Here is a 27,241-nt window from a genome sequence, read left to right as displayed (position 1 = left end):
GAGTCAGAAGAAATAGGAGGCGTTGAATGAATACTTTTCTTCAGTGTTCACCAAAGAGAGGGGCCATGTTTTTGAGGATGAAAGTATGATACAGGCAGGTAGGCTGGAGGAGGTGGATGTTCTGAGGAAGGATGTATTAACAATTTTGAAAAACCGGAGGGTCGACAAATCCCCTGGGCCAGATGGGATATATCCAAGGATTCTTTGGGAGGCAAGGGATGAGATGCAGAACCTTTGGCTTTGATCTTTGGGTCCTCACTGTCCACAGGGATAGCGCCAGAGGACTGGAGAGTGGTGAATGTTGTTCCTCTGTTTAAGAAAGGGAATAGGAATGACCATGGTAATTATAGGCCAACTAGTCTTACTTAAGTGATCAGTAAGTTAATGGAAAAGGTCCTGAAGGATAGGATTCATGACCATTTGGAAAGATGCAGCTTAATCCGGGATAGTCAACACGGATTCGTGAAGGGTAAGTCTTGCCTCACAAATTTGATTGAATTCTTTGAGGAGGTAACTAAGTGTGTAGATGAAGGTAGAGCAGTTGATGTCGTATACATAGATTTTAGTGAGGCGTTTGATAAGGTTCCCCATGGTCAGCTCATGAAGAAAGTAAGGAGGTGTGGGATAGAGGGAAATTTGGCCAATTGGATAAGTAACTGGCTATCACATAGAAGACAGAGGGTGGTGGTGGATGGAAAATTTTCACACTGGAGACCAGTTACCACGGTGTACCACAGGGATCAGTGCTGGATTCTCTGCTATTTGTGATTTTCATCAATGACTTGGAGGAGGGGGCTGAAGGGTGGGTCAGTAAATTTGCTGATAACACCAAGATTGGTGGAGTAGTGGATGAGGTGGAGGGTGTTGTAGGCTTCAAAGAGACATTGATAGGATGCAGAGCTAGGCCGAAAAATGGCAGATGTAGTTTAACCCTGATAAGTGCGAGGTGAGTCATTTTGGTCAAAAAAATGTGAATGCGGATTACAGGGTCAACGGCAGGATTCTGAGGAATGTGGAGGAACAGAGAGATCTTGGGGGTCATGTCCACAGATCTCTGAAGGTTGCCACTCAAGTGGATAGAGCTGTGAAGAAGGCTATAGTGTATTTGCGTTTATTAACAGGGGGCTTGAGTTTAAGAGCCGCGGGGTTATGCTGCAACTATACATGACCCTGGTGAGACCCAATTTGGAGTATTGTGTGCAGTTCTGGTCACCTCATTATAGGAAGGATTTGGAAGCATTAGAAAGGGTGCAAAGGAGATTTACCAGGATGCTGCCTGGTTTGCAGGATAGGTCTTATGAGGAAAGGTTGAGGGAGCTAGGGCTTTTCTCTTTGGAGCGGATGAGGATGAGAGGCGACTTACTAGAGGTTTATAAGATGATGAGGGGGATAGATAGACTGGACGTTCAGAGACTATTTCCTCGGGTGGATGTAGCTGTTACAAGGGGGCATAACTATAAGGTTCAGGGTGGGAGATATAGAAGAGATGCCCGAGGTAGGTTCTTTACTCAGAGTGGTTAGGGTGTGGAATGGACTGCCTGCTGTGATAGTGGAGTCGGACACTTTAGGAACTTTCAAGCGGTTATTGGATAGGCACATGGAGCACACCAAAATGACAGGGAGTGGGATAGCTTTATCTTGGTTTCGGACAATGCTCGGCACAACATCGAGGGCCGAAGGACCTGTTCTATGGTGTACTTTTCCAAATCTGACCCTTGTTTTCTCTGCCTATCACTTTTCATATTCCCCTTTCTGTGTTTTGTTCTTGCCCTTCATTACCCCTCCTCTGGCGTCTTGCATAGGTTTCCACCCCCCTGCCATTTTCGTATAAACACTACCAACCAACAAATACTCCTTCCAAGACATCAGTCCCAGTCCCGCCCAGGTGTAACCCGTCTAGTTTGTACTGGGCCAATTTCCCCAGAATCGGTTCCAATGTCCCAGGAATCTGAAACTCTCCCTCTCACACCATCCCTTTAGCCACATATTCATCCAATATATCCTACTAGTTCTGGTCTAACTAGCACGTAGCACCGGTAGTAATCCTGAGAACACTACCTTCGAGGTCCTACTTTTCAACGTACTTTCTAACTCTCTATATTCGGCTTTTCGGATCTCATCTATTTTTTTTTTAACCTATGTCGTTTGTTCCAATGTGAATCATGACCACTGACTGTTCACCCTCCGCCACGAGAATGTCCTGTAGCCGCTCCGAGACATCCTTGCCCATAGCACCAGGAGGCAACATACAATCCTAGAGTCTTGTTTGCAGCCATAGAAACTCCTATATATTCTCCTTACAATTGAATCCCCCTATAACTATTTCATTCCCATAAATGTACCCCTCCCCTATGCAGCAGAACCAACCATGGTGCAATGAATTTGGCTGCTCCTGCTTTTCCGAGAGGCCATTCCCCCTCAAAAGTATCCAAAACGGTGGGATGGATTCTCCGATTTTGAGACTAAGTGCCGACGCCAGTGTGGGAACAGTGGTGTTTTCTGACAGAAAAAACGACACAACAGCTGCACCGATTCAGCTACTTTAAATGGGTTAGCACCATGCCACGTGGAACACAACCAATCCCATAGAAAACGGTGCCGGATTCAGCAGGTCAGTGATTGTCGCACATCATGCTCACACGCCGCAGCCGCACTTAAACGATCCATCCCTCCACACACACACTGTCCCAGCCAACAAGATGGCTGGAAGGAGAGCAGCGCCACGGTTCAGCAACGCTAAGCTGGACAGCTTCATGGGTGCCGTGGAGAAGAGGCAGATGATCCTGTACCCCAGCCTGGGAGGAAGGCTGCCAGGTGCCGCAATTTGCTGTGCCTGTGCGCAGGTAGGGCAGAAGTGGTCAGCACCAGGGGCAACGTTGCCGAGACTGGCATGCAGTGCAGGAAGAAACTCCATGACCTCCTTCGGGCAGCCAGGGTGAGTCGGCCCCTGGCACTTAACCTGTTCTCCCCCCCCCACCCCCAACCCGGCTCCCCCCCCCCCCCCCCCCCCCCCAACCCGGCTCCCCCCCCCCCCCCCGACTACCGCACCCCCCCAAACCGGCTCCCCTCCCCCCCCCCCCCCCCCCCCCCACCCCAAGGAGACGGCCTGGCCTCACATGCCAGCCACTGAGGCCACCATCTACTCAATCCCTGGGCTGCTTGGGTTGGAATGTCTAATCGTTCTGCTGTTTGTTTCCCCCCCTCCCTCCCCAGGAAAATGCTGCGCACAACCACCGGGAGTGGGAGAAGACCGGAAGGGGACCACCAGAACTGCAGCCACTCACCATGCCCGAGCGGAGGGTACTGGACAGGGTCGGTGGCCCGGCAAAAGGGATGTCGCCCACGTAGAATTCGGCGGCGGGCGAGCAATTGAGACCCTGCCTAGTTGCGGATCCCCATGACACATGCCCCCCCCCAACCCCCTCAACTCTACCCCCCAGGCCCACTTTCTAACCATACATGTCATCTTGCGTCTTACAGGACCTGCCGGAGATGGGGCTGGTCCACCCAGAGTCCCCCGTCCCCAACCAGTGCCAGAGCCGCTGCCCCACAGACAGCCGAGCACCGACGGGGAGAGCAGCCCGAACACCAGCCTTCCGCCCAAGACTCAGAATACCCCGGAGCTCGGGTCAGAGGCTGATACTGACTTTCCGTTACAGCTGTCTCCTACACGTCCACCATCCCAGGGACTATTATCTTGGTTGGGCACATTAGTTGGCTCCTGAGACACTATCTGGTGCGCACCACACATCGCATCCGGTACAGCAGGTAGAGGTAGGAGCAGCCGAGGGGCTGGATGGTCAGAGGGCAGGCCAGCCCCAGGAAGCAACTGCCGTCAAGCGGGTCCCGGGCTCCTGTAACACCCTGTCCCAGCCACATTGCAGGTGCAGTCAGACACCCAGGGACTACAAGAGGGGATGACAGCAGGCATCCAGCACCTGCAGGCGCAGGTGGAGGAGTCCATCCACGTGCAGGAGCAGGGGGTGGTGCCAGTCATGAGTGCCACCGCACGGGTGGAGTCCGCGGTGGAGGCATGGGGGTTGGGGGTGACGGTTTTGGCTATGGATCAGCATGTCCCAAGGCCTGGGGCATTCTGTGCAGGCGGTGGCCGAGGCCCAGGACAGGGCTACCCTCTCACAGGCAGCCATGTGCCAGAGCCACCTGGACATTGCTGCGGCGCTCCTCAGCATGGCCCAGTCACAGTAGGCCATGCCTGGGAATGTCGGCGCCATTGCCCAGGCACTGGCCTGCATGGCACAGACACTGGGTGGGGTGGCCCAGTCCCAGAGGGAGATGGCCCAGACGCAGGAGGTTGTTGTTCCAGTCGCTGGCTGAAGTGGCAGACTCACAGGATGGTGGCAATCACAGCGTGATGTCGTGCAGTCCCAGATGGAGATGGTCCACTCCCTGTGCTCCATGGTCACGAGCATGCAAACTCTGGCAGCGGCAGGCGAGGTGGGCCTCAGGGGACAGATCCACTCGACTATGGAGTAGCCCGGGAGCCATTGGGCACCCCGAGGGAGGAGGTGGTGATGGAGCCCGTGCCGGTGACTCGCGCAGGAGGGGTGCCGGAACACCGCAGCACCCCGGACGCCCCCCGTGTCCCTGCTGCACCTGGTGGGCAGTGGGCAGAACAGGGTGGCACCATGCCATCCGGAACTCCCAAGCAGCGGCAGGGCCCATCGATGCTGGGTCGCCCTAGGAAACACCCGCCAATGGGAACCCTTGTCGCAGGGCAAGAGCCACAGCAGGCTGCCTCCACTCCTGCTGCACTGTGTGGTGAACCACCTAGATGCAGTGTTAGGGCCAATATGGCCAGAGAGTGAGACACCAGTTAGGTTGGCATGGGTGCAAGGCACAGTTCAGCAAGAGGGATTAGGGCACAGACTGTATATATTTCTCCACAATAAACACCTGTTAACACCTTCGAAACTTGCCTCTCTCTGATGGGTGTGGGGTTGGGCTGGGGTCGGCTGGCCGTGGTAGTGGCAGGGGACCAGTGCAAGCCCTGTGGGGGTGGGCTCAGTCCACATGAAAGTGGATGTATTGATGCGCCTGGGCATTTGGACCCCCGTGACAGCGCGGATGCACCTGTGTGCCGACGCCCGTGAAATCCCGGACAGGTTCCCACTCAGTGACTGGAAGGACCCTATTGCGTAGATGCTCAGGGCAACTGTCACCTTGACGGTCACTGGGAGCAGGGGTCCTCCCCACACCCCAGGTGTGCCATCATCTGGCAGATGTGTCGCAGTGTCCCCCTACTCAGCCAGAGTCTTCGAAGGCATGCCCGTTCCGGCAGGTCCTCGAATGACAGGTGGTGCCAGTACTCTGCTCTGGCACCTGCTCCTCCTCGGCCTGTTGGGCAGCCGCCCCTCCAGCCTGTGCGGCCACCACCTGCCCTTCTGCAGCCCGTTCCGCTACTGCAGCTTCCCCCTCCTCTCAGAGTGCCCTCTGCTCATGCAGCCGCAGGGCATCTCGCTGGCTACGACCATTGCCACGGCGGCCAGCAATGCAGGTTGATTGGATTTATATATTGTCACGTGTACCAAGGTACAGTGAAAAGTATTTTTCTACGAGCAGCTCAATAGATCATTTAGTACATGAAAAGAAAAAGGAAATAAACGAAAATACATAGTAAAAGAAAATACATAATAGGGCAACAGAAGGTACACAATGTAACTACATAGTATCGGCATCAGGTGAAGCATACACAGGGGTGTACTGTTATTGAGGTCAGTCCATAAGAGGGTCGTTTAGGAATCTGGTAACAGCGGGGAAGAAGCTGTTTTCGAGTCTGTTCGTGCGTGTTCTCAGACATTTGTATCTCCTGCCCGATGGAAGAAGTTGAAAGAGGGAGTAAGCCAGGTGGGAGGGGTCTTTGAATATGCTGCCCACTTTCCCCAGGCAGTGTGAGGTGTAGATGGAGTCAATCGATGGGAGGCAGGTTTGTGAGATGGACTGGGCTGTGTTCACGACTCTCCCGAAACGCAAAAAGCCATTGTCTGCAGGGGGTCGAAGGCCAACATGTTAGCATGACGCATACTCCCATGCCCAGCCAGGTTCCATGGGCTATATGGTGGCTCTGGTTGGCATTGCGGGCCCCACCCACGCATGTCCCTCCCCCACCCCCACCCTGTTGGTGTCCGGCACCATGGGGGACCCCGGTCCTGGCGCCCATCCCTACTGCCAGGGTTACCATTGGCTGGCACTGCCCTCACTGGGGGCTGCCGCGGGTTTTGCCCTGGGTGGTCCCCCGGTGGGTGGCAACTGCTGTGGCGGGGGGGGGGGGGGGGGGGGGGTGGGCCACAAGATGGCTGTCGTAATGGCAGTCGGTGGGGGTGGGGGACGACCCTGGTTGCCCGGCATGTTTCCCTCCCTCCCCCGGCAGGGCCCCCCTGCATCGCAGCCAGCACGGCCGGTGTCCGGGCCGGCAGCCTGCAGTCATTCCACGCCATTTCCTACCTCTTCTCATTCACTCAGCAGCCACGATGTCAGGTTCACGACTTTTTGGACCACAAGTAAACCATGCCATCGGCGACTCGGCCATCAGTGGCGGTGAATCTCGGAGACCTCCGAGAATAGGGTGTCAGGCCAGCTAATGATATGCCTACTGTACTTTTACCCCGTGGGGCGAGCGACACATTTACGTCAAACCAGTGTCTACCGTGATTTCGGCTCGGAACCTATTCTGCACCCAATCGCGTTTTGCGATTTCAGCAACGGAGAATCTCGCCCAGTGTATCTGTTTTGCAGGAGAATAGCCGCAGGCAATTCCTGCACTGTCTGTCTCATCCTATTGCTCTGCCTGATGTTCACCGATTGCCTACCTGCCTGTGGACTCTTAGCCTTCGATGTGACCACCTTTCGATACACGGTATCTATGATACTCTCCGCATCGCTGATGCTCCACAGTGTCTTCAGCCGTTTTCCAGCTCTGAAGTCTGGGCTTCCAGCAGCTGCAGCTAGTGAACCTGCTGCACACGTGCTGGGCCTGAGCACTGGAAATGGTCCCGGCTTCCCACATAGAGCAGGAAGAGCACATCATGGCTTTGAGCTTTCTTGTCTTGATTTACCCTTTTAAATTAAACCTTTTGGAAGATACTCAATATCAAGGAATATCAATTACCCCAAGGCCTTATTTCATGCTTCTTTCCATTACAGAATTATAGCCCTTACAAACGATAAACCACAAAATAAGACTTAAAAACAATAAGCGATAAAAGTAGTAAATACATACCTGGCTGTACTCACCCAATCAGCTCCTTCCAATTGCTCTGCATCAATTTTGAACCCTGTCATGACTTCAGGAGACCCAAACTAGCACTCCGCTCTCAGTTAAATATGCTCACCTGGTTCATACCCAGCAAGGACGAGAACCGGATTGCGTCAGGTCCACGGGCGGCTGCATGGCACGCCAGTCAACGCCCGCCGTGAACGGCGGCCGGGGGGGGGGGGGGGTTGAAGAGATGAGAATCAGTCCGGTTATTTTATGTTGGTAAGGCTCTGGAGGTTGATCCATGTCGGGGTAAGGACAAAGAGTGGTTGGTGGGTTGGCATGATTTGACCCTACATTGGTAGAGGGGATATAAAGGTCATGGGGATGAATGAGAGCCATGGGGATTTGTGGGGGCCATGTGTAGGCATAGGGCTATGAGGGGCCATCAGGCTGGGTAATAGGGTGGATGGGTGTATGAGGACCATAAGAGATGGGTAGAGGTGCACAGGGGTACGAGGGGCCATATTGAATTGGTGGGGGGGGGGGGGGGGGGGGAAAGTGGCATGCGTAGGATTGGATAGGCATGGGGAGTGTGTTGGGGGTAAGGGCTGATTTTTGTTCTGTTCAGTTTCTTTCATTAGTTCAACAAAATGCCGGACCACAGAGGCAGGAATTCAATGTCACTGTTCCCTTCCCACACCATTACCAGTAGTAATGGGCATTCTAGTGGGAATCCTATCCAAGCTATTCGGAAGAGGATCAAAAAAAAATGAATGCTAATTAATTCAGTTTGCTCAAGAGTTGTACTGTTCCTACCTACCAGCCTCTTCTTCATCTTCGGTGGTCACTTGCTAACGGGTATAATTGTCCACCGAAGAAATTTAATGGTTACTGGGTATCTGTTCTGTGGGTAAGAGCATGATCCAAGAGCCGCACATTTGGCAGATGTGTCTGGGAGGTGGGATCAGTCCTTGGACTCTAGATCGCTGGTATTCCTTTGTCAGTTTCCTTTTCCAGGCCTTCTCTTGCCATTGGGCGTTTTCGAAGAATTGTGTCCTTCCAATCAGGCAGTTCTTCCAAGTAGGCCTATTCTGAGCAGGGTCTCCCAGGTGTTGACATCTATAATCGAGGACAGCCAGGTCTTGTTGCACAATCCCCTCTCCTAATTTATGGCCTTTCAGATAATAGTCTGCCATCTTGTTTTTGCTGCCCTAGTGGATAACATTGCATTTATCCAACTTATACTGCAACTACCATTCATTTTCCCTCTTGCTCAACTTGTCCAAATCACACTGAAAGATCTCTGCATCCTCCTCACAGTTCACCATCCTTGGTGTAATCTGCAAACTTGGAGATATTACATTTTCTTCCCTCATCTAAATTGGCAGCGCGGTAACACAGTGGGTAGTACTGTTGTTTCACAGCACCAGGTTCGATTCCCGGCTTGGGTCACTGTCTGTGCGGAGTCTGCACGTTCTCCTTGTGTCTGCGTGGGTTTTCTCTGGGTGCTCCAGTTTCCTCCCACATGTCCCAAAAGACGTGCTGATCCCTGCAGTACCCCACTAGTTACTGGCTGCCAATTTGGAAAAGACCCGCTAATTCCTACCCTTTGTTTCCTGTCTGCCAACCAGTTTTCTATCCATCTCAATATACTACTCCTAATCCCATGTGTTTTTTCTCTTCTGTGGGACCTTTGTCAAAAGCCTTCCGAAAGTCCAAATATACCACATTCATTGGCTCCCCCTCGTCAATTCGACTAGTTACATCCTTGAAGATGACCACCAATGCATCCACTATTTCGAAAAGAAACCTTTTCTAAAAGAACTTCCTTAAATACTCTGGGATGTAGATTACCAGGCCTTGGGGATTTATCAGCCTTCATATTTTTCTACTATATTGATTTCCTTCAGTTCCTTCCTCCCACTAAACCTTGCGTTCCCAACATTGTTATCTGATTTGTGTCCTCATTTATGAAGACAAAACCAAAGCATGTGTTTAGTTACTCAGCCATTTCTTTGTGCCCCATTATATATTCCCCTGTTTCTGACTGTAAGGGACTTACATTTGTCTTCACCAATCTTTTTCTCCTTCTATTAGGTACTATAGAAACATTTAGTCAGTTTTTATGTTCCCTCCAAGCCTACCCTCATACTCTATTTTCCCCTTCTTAATCAATCCCTCGGCCCTTCTTTGCTGAATTCTAAACTGTTCCCAATCTTCAGACCTGTTATTTTTCTTTGCCAATTTGTATGCTTCTTCCTTGCATCAAATAACATCTCTAATTTCCCTTGTAAGCCATGGAGTGGCCACCTTTCCCGTTTTACCGTAACAGTGTCTTATGTGAGACTTTATCAACGCCTTCTAGAAGTCCACCTAAATAACATCCATAGACGTTCCCTTTTCCACGACCTTAATCATCTCTTCAAAAAGTTCAATGAGATTCGTCAGGCATGATCTTCCATTCATGAATCCATGCTGGCTTTCCCCGATCGATCAAAATACTTTGAGGTGTCCGGTTACCCTGTCCCTGATTAAAGACTCCAGAAATGTCCCCACCACAGATGTTAGGTTAATCAGTCTGCAATTCCCTGGTTTCCCCCTTCTTAAAAAGTGGAGTGAACAGTGTAAGTTTCCAATCCAGAGGGACTATTCTTGAATCTAGAGAACTCTGAAAGATTAGAGTTAGGGCATCTACATTATGATCCCCTATTTCCTTTAACACCCTTGGCTGGGTCAGATCCTAGGAATTTGTCACTCTTTTAGTTCTTTTAATTTCCTAGTTACTGATGCTGTACTTACGTTAATTGTATCAAGTCCCTGTCCTCTATAAACAATTAGTTTTTTCTGGTGTTCTGGCAAAGTATCCTCTTTTTCTACTGTAAATACTGAGGCAAAGTAATTGTTCAACTTTTCTGCCATTTACCCATTATCAATGACAATCTCAATCTTCAGCTTTTAGTGCGCCTACGTTGCTCTTGACCACCCGCTTTCCCTTTATATAACTGTAAAATGTCTTCTTATTGATTTTGATGTCCTTTGCAAGTTTCCTCTCATAATCCCTTTTAGTAGATAATAAGCTGCTTTGTGAGCCTTTGCTGGTCTTTGTATCCATCCCATTTGTCTGGATCTGTACCGTGTTTTGCATTTCTGCAAGCCCCTTCTTTTAGTTTTATTCTGTCCCGAACGTCTTTAGTTGTCCACGGCTGTTTTTTTCTGTGTATTGGAGCTTTTTCCTCTCAGGGGTATATACTCACTCTGTATCTCGTTAAATGTTTCTCTAAATATTCTCTACCGTCCTTCAGTCATTTGACCCCTTCCCAGTTTACCATGGACAGTCTCTGCCTCATCCAGTTAGAATCAGCCTTACCCATGTCTAAAAGTTTAGTCGCTGATTCGGGCGGGCTGGGGGTTTGGAGCATGAGGACGACTTTTAAATCTTACCAATCAAAAAAGTGATGTGAACCATGACTATTTGAAATGCTGGGTCAACTTGATATGCAAGACTCTCTGGCCTCCCCATGGCATGTTACTTAGCGGTGGGAGGCAGCTTACTGTCTGGTCCCAGCACTGTCAATGGAATTTTTCATTGAATCCCCCTCATGCTGCCAGGAAACCGCAGCAGGGGTGCACTGTTGGTGGGACCGAAAGATCCTTTTGGAGCATATAGCCGGAAGATCTCACCTGATGAAAATTACAGAGGACTGGGTCACGAGTATCTCTGCAATGAAGCCAGCCATGTCAGGTATGCAGGGTATGGGCTTGTAACCCAACCGGGCCGCAACCTTAAAAGCAACTTCCGAACATCTGAAATCTCGGAAATGGCTTTGTGAATCCTGAAATTTGGACCCATTTGCCATTTTAGAAAGCCCCCCCCCACCCCGAGTCATCACGACTTGGTGAAAATCCAGCCTTGTATTTCACCCTGGACAAAAGGGAACAAGAGGAGCGCCGAGAAACACCCCGCTATCCAAGGCCCATCATGATAGATCGTGGGCCTCAGCAGGGAACTCCCCAAAGAGACCGCACTTGGCCTTGTTTCCTGCACTGAAGAGCTCCGCTTGCCAAACTGCTGCAGAGCCCTCGGTACAACCTTTGAACTTCCCCCAAGCCCCAACTAGGTCCCTGAGCCCCCTGCACCCTCACACACCCATGCAGGGCACAGCTCTGGCTCCATTATCACTGGTAGTATCAGGCTGGCACCCAGGTGGCTTTGGCAGGGCCAAGGTGCTCGGGTGGCACCAGCATTGCCACGGTACAACCCTGCCCAGAGGGAATACACCCGAGGCCCTCCAATCCCCTGGGAGAACCCCACGAGTACAGTTCCGTTTGGTCCCCGTTTGTGGGGATCAGTTCTGAAAAGCGCACACTGCAGTTCTCCAAAGCAAGGGAGTTAGATCCCACACCTTGGGTAAATCTCGGGAATGCATATTAGATAGAGACTGCCAGAAATTGATCCTGCCCACAATGGAAGGGATTCACATCACGACGTTTGCGTTAGATCTCAAAAGTCATGGCATGGTGAGCCAGGTAGATCGCCTGCCATCTACAGATCGAGATGCATAGTGCCGAAAAAACACAGGATGATTGGGATAAAAAGACACATCCCCTTCATTAGAAAAATGACTTTGAACATGTGGAAGTCGCATGATGAAAATCACTTACTGTCACGAGTAGGCTTCAATGAAGTTACTGTGAAAAGCCCCTAGTCGCCACATTCCGGCGCCTGTCCGGGGAGGCTGGTACGGGAGGATGCTGCTTGCAGACAGAGTTCTACCAAAAGCCATCAAACTAGCACAAATTCAGCAAGCATCACAGGTAATAAACAGCACTACCTTGAAAATGGGAGACCCAACCCAAGAGAGCAACTCCCTCACCTGCTTCAGTTAAGGTTCACCTGAGAACTAACATTCTAGAAATTTGACTGACTAAAGAAACCACATTCTCAGCTTGCTGAAAATCCCTCACTTTACAAAACCTTCACTTCAATATTAAAGCTTCAATTGCATCAAAGAAGGTACAAGGCTGCCATGAAAGCGAACTGAGATAATTATAAACTAACAGTAAATTACCTTCACATGTATCTAATCTTTGTGTGTGTGAGAGATGAGTGAGTGAAATACTGTATTAAGTTCAGAGTAGATGTGTGATAATAAATAACCTTTATTTTTAATCTCACAAAAACTTATTGCTGGAGTTACTTAATTGACGCACACTCCAATAGTTAAGAAAGTACACAACTCTTACATACAACATACTGATCACGGGCAGTAAAAGGAAACACATATATTCTGTCCATTACAATGGAAAACCTGGATGAGGGATATTAATGCTGTGGTTCAAGTTAAAGAATCAAGGCAAGATGCACTGAAAACAAATGTGTTCCCTATCGTCTATTGGTTTTCCCGTCGCATGCGAGTCTATTGAGATAAAATTACACCCAATTTCTCTAATCCTTGTTCTATAAAGCACAACTCAACTAACACGGTTCCCCAGTCACTGATCTACACTAGTCATAACACAGATTTGAATTCACTGCCCTCAGCTTCAAATCTCTTAATAATATTAATCACTTATTGTCACAAGTAGGCTTCAATGAAGTTACTGTGAAAAGTGCCTAGTCGCCACATTCTGCCGCCTGTTCGGGGAGGCTGGAACGGGAATTGAACCCGGGCTGCTGGTCTTGTTCTGCATTACAAGCCAGCTGTCTTAGCCCACTGTGCTAAACCAGCCATATTCTTCTTGACTGCTCCATTGTCACATTTTAAATTCCTTCAACCGTATATTCCTTTCCATACTCTTTGGTCTTTTGTGATCCAGATGACTATTTATAAGAAATATTCATTTTAAGTATGACTTTAGTTCTTACCCATTTAAGCTACACAGAATTGAAGACAGTCCCATCACGAGATTTGTAAGAGATAGTGCATTGGCAGCATTCAGGCGTGCAAATTCTTGAAGGTGGATCCGGCCTGCCTGCTCACTAAGAAACAACTTCTTAGCATACTGGAAAATACCTAAAACCAAAAATGTAGTCAATCAGGTAATTAAAGTGTTAAGTCTGGTAGCCACTTCGAGAACATATCTAGAGTACATTTGGGTTTGGTAAAGAAGAGAAAAACTTGAGCAAAAGACTGCACCGCTGGCATTATCTCAGTTTTAAAAAAAGTGAATGTGTGCTCAGGCATAACGTAACTTGGTGCATCTGGAAGATCGTGGGCAAGCAATACATTTCTTGATATTGGATGAATGTAGACATTTTTTCCTCCATCAACATAATGGGCTCAAAATTACAGGCGCAAGAACTGCTGTTCATTCCATTGACAGCAATGTCTGAGTTCATAAATTTATAGGACCTGTTAGCTAGCAGCTGAGGTGAACAAATAAACAAAACTTGTTGAAAATGCACATAGCCCAAGGGGACACTTAAGAGAAAAAAAAAATCATAGCACTTTGGATCAGCGAAGGACTAACAGATATTTGCTCTAAACAAAGAGCAGACATAAATGTAATTCTTCTATGCCGCCTTTTTGCATTAGGACCAAGAATTAACACGTGACAAAACAACCCAGTAGAGATGGCATATGATTTAATACTCTGACAATCTAGTTACGTTTTGTATCAACATCAGTCTTGCAGACAACACTAGAATTTAGAACATCTTTCTGAAAAAGTTATCCCCAATAAAAGAAAGACTATATTGTCATATTAAATATTTTGATATGCCAGGATTATATTTGGCTATTGTGATGAATAATTGTCACATTGGAAAAGGCAAATTAATAATTGTACACATAAATATATATAGGTATCGCTAATTTCAAGACATCCCTACTTTAAAAGCTTGTCTAACATAATTTCAATATATCCAATATTAACAGAATAATTGTGTTAAGTGCAGTGAAGCCAAACTTATTTTGCATGTATGCTGATTATTTCTTCTGCTGAACCAGCATGCCCAAAGTCAAAAACCGTGAGTTTTTGTTGTGGCTATGGGCATTATTTCATGAATCTAGGTCTATTATCAATGAATCAGTATGAAAATGGTTAGTTTGCCTTTGCACTGGATGGGAATTAATCGTGACAAATCCATATCTTTTTGAACCCTAGTATTATAATTAAAAAAGGAATGCCCCTTGAAATTTAAATTTTGGTTATTGGTGGGAATAAGATAGCCACTCCTTTCCAGTAATGAAAGTGCATAATAAGCTAAATGGCAAATATTATGGAACAGACAAACAAAAAAATACTGAGCTCATAAATTCTAGGCAGAACAATGGACAGCTCAGAACTTTGGGAATGGCTGCACTAATTTGCAATCAATAGGGTTAATTCTTGGTTTAGCTCAATTCAGATGTTTAACCTTCTTCCATTCAAAAAATAAATAATCAACAAAATTGTGGCCAAAGAAACTAAATTCCATTTTCATTGAAGTAACATTTTTATAGTTCAACTAAATAAAATGGATTTTATATTGAAATAAACAATGCTAAAGTATTCTGCTCAATAACAGTTATCTTTAACATACCAGTTAACATTAGTTAGAGAGAAAAAATTCCTGGCTGCAAACAACCTATATTTCATGCTAAATTCTTCTCCAAAATCTGGTTCCTAAGACTAATTTATTTTTTTATTAATTCCAGCTAACCTCCAAAATTTGTCAAAGTGGATGTCTCACCTTTACTTGTAGTCTCTACCAACTGCTAGATATATTACAGTCTTTATGTTGCATGTGTTGCCAACGGTTACAAGAAATCAAGGAAATTACACTCTTATTGGAAACATTGACATCGATGGGCTATGGTCATCAACTAAAATTACTGAATTGTTAATATTTTTTCATTCTGGTTTAGATAAATTTTATTTTCAAAATCAACTGTAAGTCATGCCACTTTGGATCAAAATTCCAAGCAAGTATGTTATTCCAACAGGCAGTTAGAGTAAAATGTAGTAACATTTGCTTAAGGACGAGCACAAATCACAATTTAGTGAGCTGCTAAAAATTTATCTTGTTGCTGGAAAATGCCAACAGTTAAGTCCTTTCTCAATTTAAAAAATGCTTTGAATAAGAGACTTATTGATTTAGTGTTAAATAGGTGTTGCTCTTATTAATGATGGCTGCTTTATTCTGGTAAAAGCAAGCAAATGCAGGTAGTTTTAAAACTTATCTATATTCCTATGCATTTGATCAAACCAGTATGTTGTGTGATGTCCCCTCCTCCCAGTAACTAAGTATAATATGATCTAGAATAAAGCTAATTCTATGATTAAAAGGCTTAAATTAATTAGTGATGGGAAGAAGATAGTGGAGGATCATTTAGAAGTTATTTGCGAGCGTGGAGATCTTTCATAATCCTAGATGAAGCTATCTCTCTTAATGATCATTTTCACTAGTGACAATGGTGGAGAAAAAGAAACAAAACAAAAATAACAAGGCAATATTTATTTTATTTCAAATTATAATCTCAGATTCGTCATGCTTTTGAATCAGTTACAAAAGTAGCAATGAATGGAACAAGGGTTAAACCACTCAGGTTTGAGTTAAATATATTTTTCTTTTTCACAAATCAACTTACCACATTGAAATTTTAACTATTACCCCAAACCTAAGAAGTATATGCTAACAAAAAAGGTTAAGACCTTTCTCTATCCCTCTCCTGCTGCCCAATTCAACCATTGGACAATGACATCATGCTGCTTTCCCGCATTTCCCAACTTTCAAATGTGCGTGCTTTTTGAATACCTAAATGCTAAGCTTTACGTGGAAGAAAGGCTTAAGGTTCAAGTCCTACTATTGTGTTTTGCACCCTGCACTTCACGTGTTTTCCAAAGCCAGCCAAGTTCAAGCCTTTTTCGATCTGAAAGAAAACAGCAGATCAGAGCAACACAGAAGCCAACAAATGTCTGCTAAATTAGCATTGCACAGAAACCCCACTCAGGAGATTCTAGCTTTAAAAAATCCTTTATACAAATGGCATCTGTTCAAATCATACTGTCCTTACATTCAGTTAAAACACTCAGAACATAAAAAGTATATGTCGTCATAATCTGCTGTGGAAAAAAAACTCACTGTAATTCACTAAAATGGCAACATGACATACAGCAATCAACAATTAGATGACATGGCTAAATCTCATAAGTGTATAAAAGTTGCAAAAGCTGAACATGATTTAAAAACATTAGGATTACCTACCGTAAGCATCATCTTCTCATTCTCTGAATGTGGTTCAAACTACACTTACAAATTAAGTATCTGCAATCTAAACATTGGCCCCTTCAAAAGTTTAATGACGAGCAGTAGCTGCGGCCTGTGGTTCTTCTCAGCCACTGCTGCACTTGGGGGCCTTATCCTTATATTGCACCTCAGATCTTTTGAAACATATGGCAGTAAATTATGCAGTTGAAGTTCCACAAACGTTGTGCACAGCCCACAGGAAAAAAAGCTATCAAGGAGAACTAAATTAGTGAAAAGTGACAGCTTTTGAAATGAAATGAAAATCGCTTATTGTCACGAGTAAGCTTCAATGAAGTTACTGTGAAAAGCCCCTAGTCGCCACATTCCGGCGCCTGTTCGGGGAGGCTGATACGGGAATTGAACCGTGCTGCTGGCCTGCCTTGGTCTGCTTTAAAAGCCAGCGATTTAGCCCAGTGTGCTAAACCTTTTGAACATGATTGATCAATGACACACAAAGAACAAGTGAAACAAAGCTAAAAGATGGGCACTAACATTCAACTGCATTTTTTCTTCCACATACAAGTGGATACCACCAAAGTGGAAAGAAAACTGAGGTAGGCATCTGTATGTTAATGCCGACAGTCATTTGCAGCAGAGTACTGCCAAAGGAATTAAACAGTTGCATGGTTTGGTGAATAAACACCTTGGGCGGGATTCTCTGACCCTCCGCCGGCTGCCGAATTCTCCGGCGCCGGAGATTTGACGGGGCCGGGAATCGCGCCGCGCCAGTCTCCCCCAGCGATTCTCCGGCCCGTGTTGGGCCGAAGTCCTGCCCGTTCTATGCAGGTCCTGCCGGCGTAAATTGGAGTTGGTCCGGGGTCCTCGGGGAGGGGGGCGCGGGGCGATCTGGCCCCGGGGGGTGCCCTCAAGGTGGTCTGGCCCGCGATCGAGGCCCACTAATCGGTGGGCGGGCCTGTGCCGTGGGGCCACTCTATTCCTAGACGCTGGCCATGTAGGCCTCCACGATGGCCAGCGCGAAGGTGAACCTCCCCCTTGCGCAAGCCCGGGATGACATCAGCAGTCTCTGACGCTCACGCACATGCGCGGACCCGTGCCAGTCAGCGGAGTCCCTTCTGCCCCGGCTGGCGCGGCGCAAACCATTCCGCCGCTGGCCTAGCCCCTGAAGGTGTGGAGGATTCTGCACCTTTGGGGCGGCCCAACGCCGGTGTGGTTCCCGCCACTCCACTGCGCCGTTTCTGCCCGCCCTGCCGATTCCCGGAGAATCCCACCCCTTGTGTTTATGTTAAAGGACTTGTAAGCCAGAGGCCTGGTCCAATGGTCTGAAGTTGTGTTCAGATCCTAACAAAGCAGTGGAATTCAAGTAGAATTAAAAGGCTAGTATCAGTAATGGTGATCATGAAACTACTGGATTGATTGACGAATTAATCAATTCAAAACGTCCTTTAGGGAAGGATATCTGTGGCGAGTTTTACCTTTCTCGTCGCGCTCGAACAGGAGCACGATGTGGCCGGTAGATGCTGATAAAGCCTCCTGCGGGTTTCCCAGCAGCCACTATGCCTCACGGGATCCACCCAGGTCCTGCGAGGCATCGTGATCAGGAACCCACCCACAATGGGCGTGACTAAGCCTCACACACGTAAGTAGGCCTTAAACTATGATCTACTCACCCGGGATCTCCTGGCTCCCAGCATCTAAAAGCCTCTCCAGGGAGTTTCCCGCTGTGTGCTGTTCAGTATCGGTCCATACAAACGTGGGCCAGGAGGAACGGCACATGGGTGTCACCCAGGCCATAGGAGGCCCCTGGGTGGTCAGCAATAGAACTGGGTTGTCCCCGGCCCTCCCTCTGGAACGCGGGCACCTTGGACTGCCCAGCTGGCACCTTGGCAGTGCCACACAACCCAGGTGGCACTGCCAAGCTGACAGGAGCACTGCCAAGGTGGTAGCGCAAGGGTGCCCAGTGGCACGGTCAAGGGTCAGGCCCCAAGGAGGGCCATGCCCATGAAAGGAAGGTGGAGGGTAGTATGCAGGGTGAGGGTTGCAGGGCAGGTAAGGTGGGGCTGTAAGGTGTGGGGAGCCTGAAGAGGGGGCCCCCAGGGACCCCATAGCAGGGTACCCTCACTTGGGGGGGGGGGGGGGGGGAGGATAATCTGGTGGGTGTTGGCGGGTAGGACGGTAACATTGCACAGAACTTTAGAACATGGCGACAGCATGATTGGAATGTGTCTGCCTTAACTTCCAATGATGAGCCAAAGGACTTCTTTCCATGCTGTAAAAACTCTCTCTAGCTTTGAAAACTTCTTAAAAATCGACCTGTGAAACAAAATTACTTCTTGATCAATCGCCAATTTTTAAAATTTGTACCGTGTACAACCAGAAGCCATTCATAGTATAGCAACAGTTAAAATCAGACAATTTATGGAGGAGTACCAGTATGTTGTTTTTTCCCCGAGCAATGGCAATTAGAGGCATAATTGGCTAATTAGATTGATAGATTACAAACTTGTACCAGAGGCAACCCGAGTCCCACACAAATATCTACTGTGTCACCTCATTGTTCAGCGTGCTCTTTGTAAAGCTAGGCAGGGTTATGGAGATCCCCTGTCACATATCAAAAAAATCATAGAATAGTTACAAACAGAGAAAAAGGGCATTTGGCCCATTGAGTGCGTGCTGGCTCTTTAAAAAGCAAGTAGTCTAATCCCAATTCTTCCATTTTCGTTGTAGCTCTGCAAAGTTTTTCTCTTCAGTCAATTATCCAATTCCCCTTCTGAAAGGAGAATCAAATCTTGTTTTGCCATATTCTCAGGAAAATGCATTTCAAATCCTAATCACTCGCTGCGTAAAAAGTATCCTTGTGCCGTGTTTGGTTTTTTCATCAATCACCTTAAATCTGTGTGCTCTGGTTCTTGACATGTGCCGCCAATAGGAATAGTTTCTTGTGATCTGCTCTATCCAACCCCTCATAATTTTGAACACCTCTATCAAATCTCCTCTTAATCTTCACTTCTGCAAAGAAATTGGCCCCAGCTCCTCCAATTTATCCACGTAACTAAAGTCTCATCCCTATGAGCCACTCTCAGAAATATTTTCTGCATCCTCTGTAGGAAAGTGTGCTAAAGTGTGCCCAGAATTGGAACAATACTCAAATGACAATTGGAATAAGCAACCACACAATTTAAATTACCTTTCTACTGGAAATTGATTATATTGATAAATAAAGATGACTTATTTTACACTGCCGAAGCAATGTTGAAGCTAGATATATATTTTTTAAATGTTGGAAGATTTGGTGTGCAGGCAATGGCAACAAGCACAAGTTAACATACATGAAAATATATGTCCTGAAGACAGTAATGACATTTACATTATGCTACAAAGTTAGGATTAAATATAATTTGGTTTCCTTTGTTAAATTTTCTTCAGGCCAGGAAGGGATTTCACTTTGGGTTTTCAACTTCATGAGTCAAGCCAGTGGCATGATTAAGCAAGGGCAATCCCACAACCCTGTAAACCATGTTAGTAGGTAATTCTATTTGTTAACTGAAAATGCATGCACACACACACAACAGAATATCTGTTTGAGGTACCATGCAGTCCAAAAACACTGATCTAGATCAATTTACAGGAGGTCTTTGTAAAGTGTGCAATTAACTTTGCAAAACCTTTGCACCAGTTTTAGTGTATCAACATATTATCAGTTCACTGAATTTGTCAAAATAATAGTTTTAACAACTATTTTGTCAACAAGATTGGAGAATTTCACAGTTGACTGATTTGGAGGACTAAACAATAGCAAACATTTGCATTTATAGTGTTTTTAACAATCCATCACACTTCACAGTCTGGATGTTTGGGAGGGCTGGGGGTTTGGTGTTATAAGAGGCAAGGCCCAAGTAGGATAGGTTAAAAGAATTGGCAGAAGCACAGTTGCAGAGTAATTAGAAAACCAGGAAAGATGTAGCAAGAGTTGGCGAATGATAAAATGGAGGGAGTGTTCTTATTAGCAACAGAACATAGTCAGACACCGTGCCTCATATCTGGAGCACACAGTAAACCAGCAGCCTCAACGCTGTGGGCAGGGTTGAAACAAGATGGAAGGAGTTCAAAGAGAGAGCGAGCGGCATAGATACCAAGCAGAGTGATCATTATGTACTCTATAATCTTTTAACAATGTAACAAGCTTATAACAATAACAGCAGAATAGGTCAGCAACAGAGTAAAATTTATAAGAATCAGTGTAAGAACAAATTGCAAATGTGAAAGGCAAGGGTTCCAATAGGGGAACCAAAAAGAAAAGTGGACTTTGAATCAGAAAAGTTGTGGAACTAAGATTCAAAGTGGTGAACAGTATTCACGTGCAAGGGGACACAGGAAGTAAACTCAAAATTGGAGTAATAATTTTACAATGCTGAAAACAGTCGGCAGTCATGTCCAATTTCCTGATTTGCACTGATGCCAATATCATGTTCTCATGTGTTTGCCCCTTAGGGACAAAGGAAGGAAAGCTATACAGCTAATTGGAAATTTCTTTGGGGGAAAAAAACAAGGGGCGAGATTCTCCGTTTTCTGAACCCGATTTCGTTATCGGTGGTCGGGCGGAGAATACGTTTTTACAACGATATCGGGGGCGGCGCCAGTTTGACATGGGTTTTGCACTCTCCGCCTCCTCTGAAAGGACTTCACTGCGGCACACGCCGCACGCCATTGGGACGGCCTCAGCACGTCACCTGAAGGCACTCCCCCGATGCTCTATCCGACAGCGCGGGGATGTGTGGTCCCAGCCATGCGGGAACCAGGTGCGGCGGCTGCGGACTGTGTCCAGTGCCGCCACAGTCGGCAGGGGCAGTGCTGCTGGCCCGGGGGGGGGGGCTTGTTTTGTCAGGTCGGTTCTGCTCACGGTGCAACTGCTACAGGTCATCGCCGTGCGCATGCGCGGCCACAGACCCGGCAATTCTCTGGCCGTTTATTTCATGGAAGCCAGGCGTTTTATGTGGCGCGGCTAATAACCCCTCACCGGTCGCAGCACCCTCACCAGTCGCAGAATTGGTGAGGGGGCGCCGACATATTTTTTTTCCCCCACAGAAAACGCCACGCATCCTCCGCTTTTACCCTCAGAATTTGAGAATCTAGCCCAATAAATGTTGTCATTGTTCAGTGTCGTAGCTGGAGGACCAAAGGCAAATGCCTGGGGCTCAGTTAGTAAGCTAGGGCACAGAATTGTGCACAATGAGTTAAAATTAATATCAATGCAAAGAACTTGATACTAAACGTAGGCAAACAAACACTTTGTCAAAGGGGGAGGTTTTAAAGGAGACAAGACGGGTAGATATGTGCAGAGGGGGTGAATTCCAGAACTTTGGGCCTATATAGCTCAAGACACGACCACCAATGGTGGAACGACAGTAGTGGGAATACACAAGATGGAAAAGTTGCAGGAACATTAACTTCTCAGAGGGTTGTAGGGCTGGAGCAAGGCTAAAAAGGATTTGAACACTTGAATGAGATATTTAAAATTAGAAGCCTTACTGTCAATTTAAGGCAGCAAGGTGATGGGTGGACAAGACATAGCATACATTAGGGACAGAAGATGGAAATAGGAGGAGGCCTTTTGGCCCTTCGGGTCTGCTCCACCATTCATCACGATCATGGCAGCAGTTTTAAATGGGTTCAAATTTATGGTTAGTGAAACATGGGGAGTGGTGAGGAGAACATTAGGAATGATACAGTCTGGATGGAACTGAGGCATTGCTGAATGCTGAGGCATTCAGTAGTTAATGGGTTGAGGCAGATAGAAGATATTTATAAAGGTCTTTCTCTGCAGAGTATTATGGGGTCAGGAGCTCTCGAGGATCAAATAGGGCATTCAGATTGCAAACTTGCATCTTATGCCTGAAACAGCAGTCAACCAGCGCATGCAAATGGCCTCGAGGAAATAGAATTTGCACCGGGGGTTGAGGGCAATAGCTACAGGGCACGATTCTCCAGAAACATTTCTAAGGTGTGCTAGCGAGCGGGAATTGCCATGAGTTTCCCAGTGTTCGGCCGGCAACACCATTCAATGTTAATTGGTCCACTTAACGAGGCTTCATGGGCTTCTCGCCCTGAATGTTTGCTCGCCAGCTGATACACCAGGACTGCGCTCGCCAGCCCCCCGCTAACAAGGTCGAGCAGCACTTAAGCTGCACTTGCTCAGTAAACCCCAGTCAGCTCGCGACAGTGGCACGGAGGAGACCAGCCCCAAGGTTCAGGGCTGCTGACCTGTGGAGGCTCCGGGACGCGTTGGAGGCCAGGAGAATGTCCTGTTCCCCCGAGGGTCCCAGAGGGTGAGCCATAAGGCAGCTAGTGCTGCCTGGATAAGGTAAGCAGCTGGCTGCCTCCACCTCAGATGTACAGCCTGGGGACACACCTAGACATAGTGGTAGAGCTAGGAGGGCAAGTACATCGAGGATCACTGAGGGCACCGGGGGGGGGGGGGATGAGGAGGTGGTGGATTGCTGCACCATCGGGAGAGTGGGAAACTAGATTGAACAATAAATACCCTTGTGCACAAGCAGTAGCATTCCTCTGTCACTTTCTTCCGCAATGCAACACCGCATGCAGGTGATGCATGTGAGCGTGCACGCAGCAGACAGGCAGGGGTCAGACTATGGTATAGATTGAGGAGCACCAGCGCCCAGCTCTTGGCGGGTTATCATCACCCCCCTGCCCTTGGCAGCGACCCGCGGATAGTGCAGACAGTCCCAGCACCTTGGGAGTGATGAGACACATACCCTGGGAGGGTGAGAAATCTAGAATTTACAGTGCAGAAGGAGCCCATTCAGCCCATCAAGTCTGCACCGCCTCTTGGAAAGAGCACCCTACTTAAGCCCGTACTGCCACCCTATCCCCGTAAGCCAATAACCTCACCAAAGCTTTATCGGACACGAAACAGAATTTATCATGGTCAATCCACCTAATCTGCACATCTTTGGGTTGACACAAACTCCACATGGACAGTGCCCAGGGCTGGGATTCAAACCCAGGTCCTCAGCACCCTAGTCCCAGTGCTAGCCACTGTGCCACGTGCCAGGGGTGGTGGATGGGTGCCAGGTATGGTGGATGGGTAAGGATGCGATGATGAACCAGGCCACGTGCTAAGTGAATCGGGCGAGAATGAGGGCCTTTGGGCTTGATGGACCCACACTGTTGCCGCCTGTCCTGCAGCCTCTGGCAGGGCCTCCGGTTCCTCCCCGGTCTCGTCCTCCAGCCCCTGCTGGCCCAGCGCCTCCTCATCACCCTCCTCCAAGGGGGCCACATGTTCCTAGTCGTCAATTTTCAGCTTGACGCCCCACTGCTGTGCCAGGTTGTGGAGGACACAGCAGACCACAACAAAGTGGGTGTATTGAAGTGCACCACCAGTGGGATCGAGGCATTGGAACTGCATCTTGAGGAGTCAGATGCACTGCTCAATGATAGCCTAGTTGGCTGCATGGGCCTCATTGTAGGGGGTTTCCGCTTCGGTCTCCGGCCTCCGTACTGGTGTCATTAGCCAGGTCCTCAGCAAAATTCCTTACCCCCAGAGGGCCAACCGGCCGTCCTAGGGTGCTCCTGGAAGAGGGCAGGGATTACCAACTGCCCCAGGATGTAGCTGTCGTGCGGAGCAGACACACACTTGCATTATCTTCATCTGGTGGTCGTAGACGAGTTATATGTTGAGGGAGTAGAACCCCTTTCTGTTAACATAGGGCACCTCCAGATGGCCCGATGAGTGCAACATGCATGGCATCTATGACTCTCTGGACCTGGGGCATCTCGGCGATGGCGAAGAAACCCGCTGCCCAGGCATCCTGTTGGGCCTGGTACCTGTCAAAAATGATGTAGTCTTCCGCCCGGGCATACAGGACATTCGTGACCTGCCGGATGCACCTGTGGGCTGTGGCTTGTGAGATACCACACAGGTCTCAAATCGAGCCCTGAAATGATCCCGTGGCATAAATGTTCAGGGTTGCAGTGACCTTGACAGACACCAGAAGCGGGTATCCTCCTCCTCCACATGGTGCCAAGTCCGTGAGTATATGGCACAGATGTCGCATTGTCTCCTTGTTGAGACAGAGCTTCCTGCGACACATGCTGTCCATCATTTGTTCAAACAACCAGCGGCGCCTACACCCTGAGCCGTTGCGGGACTCGGTCTCTGGGTCCCTCCCTAGCCTGATGGGCAGCCAGGTCCTCAGGGTGCAGGGCGGGGTCCGGCACATTGGCCGCTGCCTCGAGCATCTGCAGACATTGCTGCTGCTGCCTTCTCTCCAATGTCTCTCCACATCGCCTAGCACCACAAGGGCAATCTCGGCGTCCAACATCCTGCTGTAGCGCTCAATATCGGTAAGGTATTGGGAGAGGGTGTTAGACTGACAAACAGCGGTGGCTCCCATCCCGGGATCCTCCATTCCCACACTGATCTCTCTCCCCCCCCCCCCCCCCCCCCCCACCCCCCACACACCCCCACCACCTGACCCAAAAAGCCCTGCATAAGCGTAAAATTAGAGATCGGGACAACATTTTAAAATGGCGCCCTAATCTCAGACCACGCGGTTTCGCCGGCCAGTTCAGTTCCCCACTGCTGAAAATATTTCAGTGTGAACTATACCGGGGAGAAACTCCCGAGGGACAAAAAATGATTGCGATAGATCTGGGAGAGGCTGGGCGCTGATGCCAAATGGTTTCCAATCGATCTTCTAAATCGGACATGCAGCCCGGGGCCTCTGGCGATGCTGCCCGGGTGCTCGGTGGAGTGGTTGGAGAGAGAGAGAGAGGGAGAGGGAGAGGGAGAGGGAGAGGGAGAGGGAGAGGGAGAGGGAGAGGGAGCGGGAGCGAGAGCGAGAGCGAGAGCGAGAGCGAGAGAGAGAGAGATAATCTGTCCGACCAAACACCACTAGGGCAGAGCCCCGCCTGTGATAATACGGTGAAGGTCACATTAACTCCCTATGACCGCGAGTCAATACCACAGAGGCAGGTGCAAACAATCAAACCCCCTTCAGCACTGGGGATATCCCAGTGACCAGAGGGTGTGTGCGTGTGGATCAGGGTGGGAACCCGAGCCAGTCCTCCCCTAACACACCCGGCTCTTTCGATGGCACCGACAGAAAGCAGGGAACGTAAGGGTGGAGGAGGCTTGGGGAACTTGAGGGTCCCAGGGTGGAAGCCATAACTGATAGTTGGTCTCTCACCCTCTCCAATTCCTTACAGGTATCACATTATTGATGGTATTGGAGACCCCACAGCAGCTGCCCTTGCGGTGTTAGTGACATTCCAGGCGGCCGGACCTCGGAGAAGGCAGCAGCAGCCGTGTCGACAGAGGCTCGAGGAGGCAGCCCCACACACTGAGGACCCGGCCTCCCATCAGGCTGGATTGAACCCCCGGGGGGGGGGGGGGGGGGGAGAGAGGGGGCAGCGACACCCAAGGTGTACATGCGTCGCTAGTTGTTAGAGATGTCGAACAGCATGTTTTGCAGGAGGATCCGCCTCAACAAGGGCCGGTGCGGCAACGGTGTCCTGTTCTTACAGACCTGGCACCCCATGGTGGAGGAGGATACCTGCTCCTCGTGGCTGCAGCCCTGAACTTCTATGTTTCGGGTTAATTCCACGGCTTGAGCGGGGACTTGTGCGGCATTTCCCAACCTACATCCCACAAGTTCATCACTGAAGTCACGGATGTCCGTATGCCTGGGCATTGGACTATATAAACTTCGAGTTGGACCAAGCCCATCAGGATGACTGGGGCAGCAGGGTTTGTCCACCATCGCCGTCTTGGGGGACCATCCCAGAAGAAAACGTTAGCTCTTGGGTGATAGAGGGTACTGCTCAGGTCTGTCTAATGATGCAGTACGGAGGCCAGAGAACGATGCGGAGACCCGGTATAACGAGGCTCTTATTGCCTACCACCCGTGCTGTCATTGATTGGTGCATTGGACTTTTCAAAATGCGGTTCCGATGCCTCGACTACTCTGGTGGTGCACGGCAGTACCCCCCAGAGGGTCGTCCGTTTCGTGGTGCCCTCCACAACCTGGCAGAGCAGTCGAGCGATATGCTGATGGTGGGAGAGGAGGGACATGCGACCTCGTCGAAGGACAAGCATGAGCCAGATCAGGAGGGGTTGGGGGTCTGGTCTGAGGGTGGCACGCAGGACCAGTGCGATGGAGGTCGCCGAGCTTCTCACAACACTGGACTGAGGTCCTCCTTCTAATGGCCACTGCCACGGCCTTCCAGGTGGCTGACTTGCAGCTGACCCTCCGACCCCTTGAGGGAGATGGGTGTCCCATCTCGAATCCACCACTTTCAACAGTTCATCATCTTCGAAACATGGAGCGGGTTATGCGGTGGCATGGCTGCGGCTGTCTGGGGTTTGCTCGGAGGGAGCAGATTATGTGCTGCTCCCCCTCATTAGTGGGGAGCTGCCGAGACACCCATTGTCGCCGTGAAGGATCATTATTGGCTCTAATTGATGTTAGATATCTGTCGTAGTCTTGCCAGGTTGGCCATCGGGAAGCAACCGGAAAGTTGTGCTCACTACCGCACTTCGGGAAAGTGTGGATGAATACTGGTCTGGATCTCACTCAAAAAGCCGGCAGGAAACACCCCGCCAAACTTGCCCAAATTGACACTAGAAAGTTTTTATTTGGATCGCGCCCTACATTGTTGGACTATGTGTCAAACTTCAGGGAGAGATTAACTTGGGCTGGTGAGTTGGCTGGAAAACATTTAAAAACTTGTCACAGCATGTGCTGAAAAAAGAGGCAGACATCAAAAATTTGTGGTTTTGTTAGTGGGGAGGTGGGGAGAAAGTATTAGTATTT

General features: G+C 48.6%; 1 protein-coding gene across 5 annotated transcripts in view; it reads right to left on the bottom strand.

Annotated features, from left to right (window-relative positions):
* Positions 1-27,241, bottom strand: part of tmem269 (transmembrane protein 269) — a 214,915-nt gene that overhangs the window by 126,915 nt on the left and 60,759 nt on the right. For 4 of the 5 annotated variants that reach the window (XR_005457403.1, XM_038773469.1, XM_038773470.1 and 1 more), the window contains 2 exons: positions 16,006-16,071; positions 13,083-13,230 (listed from right to left, as the gene is read on the bottom strand). Coding sequence is in view for 4 of the 5 variants with exons in the window: in XM_038773469.1 (XP_038629397.1) it covers positions 13,083-13,230; positions 16,006-16,071 (214 nt within the window). In the remaining variant the exon portion in view is untranslated. The remainder of the gene's footprint in view (positions 1-13,082; positions 13,231-16,005; positions 16,072-27,241) is intronic. The other variant, XM_038773471.1, reaches the window with a different exon arrangement.

Source organism: Scyliorhinus canicula, chromosome 16 (assembly GCF_902713615.1).
Source record: "Scyliorhinus canicula chromosome 16, sScyCan1.1, whole genome shotgun sequence".
Taxonomy (NCBI): domain Eukaryota; kingdom Metazoa; phylum Chordata; class Chondrichthyes; order Carcharhiniformes; family Scyliorhinidae; genus Scyliorhinus; species Scyliorhinus canicula.
Note: the sequence above shows the minus strand (reverse complement) of the source record. Positions and strands in the feature narration are given on the sequence as shown.